General features: G+C 41.1%; 2 protein-coding genes across 6 annotated transcripts in view; both read right to left on the reverse strand.

Annotated features, from left to right (window-relative positions):
- Window positions 1–4,765, reverse strand: part of LOC113212106 (microtubule-associated protein futsch) — a 29,691-nt gene that overhangs the window by 11,076 nt on the left and 13,850 nt on the right. For 3 of the 4 annotated variants that reach the window (XM_052265116.1, XM_052265117.1, XM_026430697.2), the window contains exons 5-21: window positions 4,522–4,728; window positions 4,286–4,443; window positions 4,131–4,209; window positions 3,557–3,782; window positions 3,217–3,329; window positions 2,934–3,050; window positions 2,725–2,858; window positions 2,491–2,648; window positions 2,214–2,389; window positions 1,808–2,126; window positions 1,521–1,720; window positions 1,021–1,436; window positions 792–928; window positions 625–712; window positions 411–534; window positions 206–322; window positions 22–124 (exon numbers count right to left, since the gene is read on the reverse strand). In XM_052265116.1, coding sequence (XP_052121076.1) covers window positions 22–124; window positions 206–322; window positions 411–534; window positions 625–712; window positions 792–928; window positions 1,021–1,436; window positions 1,521–1,720; window positions 1,808–2,126; window positions 2,214–2,389; window positions 2,491–2,648; window positions 2,725–2,858; window positions 2,934–3,050; window positions 3,217–3,329; window positions 3,557–3,782; window positions 4,131–4,209; window positions 4,286–4,443; window positions 4,522–4,728 — 2,872 coding nt within the window. Of the gene's footprint in view, window positions 1–21; window positions 125–205; window positions 323–410; window positions 535–624; window positions 713–791; window positions 929–1,020; window positions 1,437–1,520; window positions 1,721–1,807; window positions 2,127–2,213; window positions 2,390–2,490; window positions 2,649–2,724; window positions 2,859–2,932; window positions 3,051–3,216; window positions 3,330–3,556; window positions 3,783–4,130; window positions 4,210–4,285; window positions 4,444–4,521; window positions 4,729–4,765 lie in introns of all 4 variants that reach the window. The other variant, XM_052265115.1, reaches the window with a different exon arrangement.
- LOC113212116 (uncharacterized) overlaps window positions 1–4,765 on the reverse strand; it is an 11,577-nt gene that overhangs the window by 5,234 nt on the left and 1,578 nt on the right. The gene's annotated exons all lie outside the window — the stretch shown is intronic.

Here is a 4,765-nt window from a genome sequence, read left to right on the forward strand (position 1 = left end):
GGGGGGGGGGTTAATACCAACCTTTTGTTACTGTCACTTCCTTTTCAACAGGGTCTGGTATTGGTTTCTTCTGAGCTTTTGTCTCCATTGTCTTACCCTTTGACTTCTTGTCTTTCCCTGAGCCCTGAAACAAGAAAAAAATACTGTACAGAGTACTGAGGTATGGAATAACCAACAACAAATTATTAAGGGAGAAATACATTACCTCATCATCTTCATCACTTGATGCTAAAACTTCCCGATAGTTAGCAACTCGTCCTCTAGTTCTCCTAGGAGCAGGTGCATCTGAATCGGAATTTGATTTCTCTCGTTTGGGTTGTGCCTAAAATTTGATACAGAATTCCACATTTAATCAAATTTTGTCCCATGTTTCTAAAATACGATTAAGACAATGGGTAATGAGCATGTACCTTTGGCTTTGCTTTTTTAATTTTGACTTCTTTATCAGAATCATCACTTTTGCGGGCTTTCCTTTTACCAGTTTTCTTCTTTGGAGTGGCCTTTTTTGGTGGAGGCTTTTTGGGTCTACCCTTTCTATTAAAAGAGAAAAAACACACATTTAATAAAAAGCCAAGACCTTTATAAGACTACAATTTGTACAAACATGAAGATTTTTTTACTTACTTTGCTGGAGTTTTTCTTTTCTTTTTTCGTTTTGGAGCATCACTATCATCTGAGTAATCGTCATCATCATCACTGTCATCATCGTCAACTGAAAATAAATTAGGGATTAACTAAGAATTTAGAATAGAATATAGACTAGGCAAGAGCTCACTGCATTAGTTACTTACTGAATTCTCGGTCAAACCGTGTCATTCTATTACTATATCTGCCTGATCTTCTTGTTGAAGCACCTTTACGCCTACTTAAAACAACTGAGTCATCAGATTCAGATCCAAATGATTCTACATCATCATCTTCTTCAGCACTAGAAAAAGAAATAATACATTTGTAAGTCCTATGATAATTTAGACACAAAACAGCAAGGTTTTAAAGTTAGATGGATATTGCTTTTCGTACCTTGAACCCTTGAAGTCTTCATCACTTTCAGGGTCCGATGAAGTTGAACTAAATTCTAGGGCAGTGAGGCTTCGCTTCTTACGCTTTCCTTTCGGAGTGGGTGCGGGTTTCACAACAGGTGGTACATAGCCCTCTTCCTCCTCCTCTTCTTCCTCCTCTTCTTCTTCATCATCATCCTCATCTTTCTTTCCTTTGTCTGCTTCATCATCCTCCTCTTCATCCGTGAGGTACTTTCCCCTCCTTTGAGGTTTCTTCTTGATTTCATCGTCAGAGTCATCCTCTTCCTCCTCACCCTCTTCTCCTTCTAACACTTTGCCAACAGATTTAACAGACTTTTCAGCAACTGGTGGTTCTGACGCCTCTGGGGCTTCCACAACAGCAACAGGCTCTGGCTCCTTAACTTCTTCAATCTCACCCTAAAAGTTTTTAAGAAACAGATTAGATGAGAAATGCCAGATAAAAAAAAGTCTCCACTAAAGAGAATTTGTTAATCAACTTACCTGAATTGCAGATTTTATTAAGTCATCATATTCGCTGAATCGGTAATTCACATTGGTCTGCCCTCTTTGTCTAAGTTTATATATTGGTTCATCCTCATCACTGGATTTTTGAGAAGCAGAAGATGAAGAGGCAGATGTAGTTGATGTGGCTGAGCCAGAAGATGAATCTGACCCGGAGGCAGAGGAGCCTTCTGAATCATCTAAAATTACAAAATAAAATTGCAGCGATTATTTTGGATGAATGAAACAAACTTTGTTATTAAGAAGACAACAAGGAAGAAACTTACTTTCAGCATCTGGATCATTCCTGTCATCATTGTCAACTTCATCTTCACTGTTATCACTCCCTGAAGCCCCTTCATCTGATTTGTCTGATTCAATTATTTGGCACTTTCTCCTCTTACCACGCACTCTTTCTCTATGTTTAATCTTATACTTCTTCTTTTTCTTTTTCTTAACTACCTCAACTTCTGCATCAGGTAAGATATTTTCAACGCTAACATCAATAAAAGACATGTATTGGCGCCTTGCTTCTTCTGAGGCCAGACGCTTAATATCTAGATCATATGAGTGAAGGTGTTCCTGAAGACTTGTGATCAAGCGTGTCTATAGATTGACAAAAGAAAAGATACATGAAGTTAAATATAAAAATTCTTCATCATCTAAAAAAATTGTGACTGGTAGGGGACTTACGTGCTGACAAGGAGGGCAGAACCAGTCTCCTTCTGGTATTTGAAGAAGAGCTGGTCTCAAACATGAGCAATGCCACCCAGCATCACATTTGTCACAGAGCAGCATCCATTCGGGTTGGTCTGATTTGCCACATTTCTTGCAAGGATAGTCCTGAGCTTCTGGTTCTGCTTCAGCTTCTAAAAATGGATAAATAATGATATACAATTACAGCAATTTTTAAAATTAGTCACAACCAAGTGCATTAGAAACAGAACAGAGGCGCTGGTGGTTTTCATACCTTTGTCTCTTCTCGCTGTTCTTGCTCTTTTGGTTGGAGCATAATCGTCATCATTCACATCTGATTCTGGTGAAAATTCGTGATCTGATTTCACAACATATGGAGCATCATCATCAGAGGGCTCATGAATTTCTTCTTCCACTGACTCTGAGTCAGAACTAAAATAAAGATTAAATTAAATCAAAGCCAGATAATAAAACAAAAGATAACATTAAGTTGAACATAATATAATACCTTGATCCTGAAGATGTTTGGTTCCACACATTAGTACCAGGATTAAAGTTTGGTTTCTTCTCTTTTTTATGCTTCTTCTTCTTCATTCCGTCATCAGAATCAGAATCAGCAGCAGCAGCAGCAGCAGCAGCAGCCTAGTGACCAACATGATAAATAAGAGACAATTTTGTTCTAGAATAAATTGATTGCAGGAAAATAAAAGAACATACCCTTTCTTTTTCTTTCCGTTTCTCTAGCTTGGCTGCCTTTCTGGCTTCCTTCTCCATTTTTAATCTGTCCTTTAATGATAATTCTGCATCATCATAGTCCTTCTTTTCAGCTTGTTCCTTTGGAAAAAAGAAAAAATGCAATCCATAAAGTGACCATAGTGAAAAAAGAACTTAACAACACCTTCAGAAAATGTAATGTATCCTCAGTGTTTGAATAACAGATGGGTTTGAAGAGAAATTAGATTTACATACATACAATGATTTATTTTTCAAAATCTCTTACCTTTAATCTAATTTGTGCAATCCGTCGGGAGGTTCGTACACTGCGGCCAGATTCTCCAACTTCTTCAACTTGGGATTTTCCCATGTCCATGATGAGTTCTGTCAGCATCCGACCTGTGATTCAGAGGAGATAGAGGTTCAGCTCACAGCGCAGTCTGTTCTTGGGATTTTTTTTAAAAAGCTGAATTTTTTCTGTATGTTTTGTTTCTATTTCAATTTTTTTAAAAAGTATTTCAATTTTTCAAAAAAAAGAGTATTCTGAACAAGTTTTTAATCCTCCCGTAAAAAAAATAGAGCCTACAAGAAATCCCTAGTCCGCTCGCCGACGGATACACACGTACTCTGTCTGGGTTTCTTGGGCTTCTCCGGCGTGGGTTTGGGCGTTGCGGCCTCGGCCGGTGCAGCAGCAGCAGCAGCAGTCTCGTCGGTGGCCTCGGTCTCTGTCTGCTCCACGGCGGCGCGGGTAGCGGCTGATCCCCAGCGGCCCCCTCGACCCCGTCCTCGTCCTCGCCCTCGCCCGCGGCCTCGGCGACCTCCGCGCCAACCCCCACGGCGCGGCTGGGCCGGCTGTGACGGAGAGACAATGTTTCAGTTCAGGGTTCACCAGGCCAAACAGAGTGGCGCCACATCAGAGGGTTGTTGCAACGTTGTTTTACTGACTATTCCATGACACTTTACTGACCGATGTAACGATTTTTACTGGCTGTTTAGACGAGAGAGTAAGCAGTATTCTAAGAAACCTATACAATGTGTCACAAAATTTCTGTTGATGCATTAATTTAAAATTCACTTACAAAAAGGCAGTTGACAGGTGAAATTTTACTGGCTGCATCCTAAATTTTCACGACTTTCCCAGACCAATATTCGAATTCCTGACTTTCCCAGTTTGTAACAACCCTGCACACAATCGCTTACCTCGTCTCCCTCTGGAGCGTCCTCCACCTCCTCGCTGCTGCCGGCGCGCTTCCCCCGCTTGGCTTCATCGTCCTCCACACTGAAAGCAAAAGGTGGCCAATTTGTACAGGGCTCTGCCACGGTCGTTTTGGCCGGAAGAGTGGAGCACTACTTACTCTTCCGAGACATCACCGCCTTCAGCACTTCTCCTCTTTCTACCACGGCCTGCCCCGGAGTCATCCCCCAAGACAGCGCCATCATCTGCTTCCTCAGGATCTAATGCACCACTCTGTCGTGAAGCGCGAGTTGGTCTCCTGGGTGTGATCTTCAAACGCTGAGAAATTATCAAACAGGAGTTAGGAAGGTTTTGGTGGGGACTACGGTTAAACAAATGGATTGGAACATATCAAACCTCTTTCAGGGTGTCCTGGGTATTGTTCTTTAGAGGGTCTTCTTCAGTAATTTGTGATTCTACGGGCATATGGTCTAGTTCTGGATACAACTCCTTATCTCTCTGCTCTTCTTCAATCTGACCGGAAGTAGCATGCTTCCACCCTCCAGTAGACCCCTCAAACACAAAGAACGATTTTTCTTCCTCTTCTTCATGAACTTCAGGCTCCTTAACAAAAAAACAACAACACACGTTTTAAAAAATT

This window comes from Frankliniella occidentalis, unplaced genomic scaffold, assembly GCF_000697945.3.
Source record: "Frankliniella occidentalis isolate FOCC.00 unplaced genomic scaffold, Focc_3.1 Scaffold24, whole genome shotgun sequence".
Classification (NCBI taxonomy): Eukaryota; Metazoa; Arthropoda; class Insecta; order Thysanoptera; family Thripidae; genus Frankliniella; species Frankliniella occidentalis.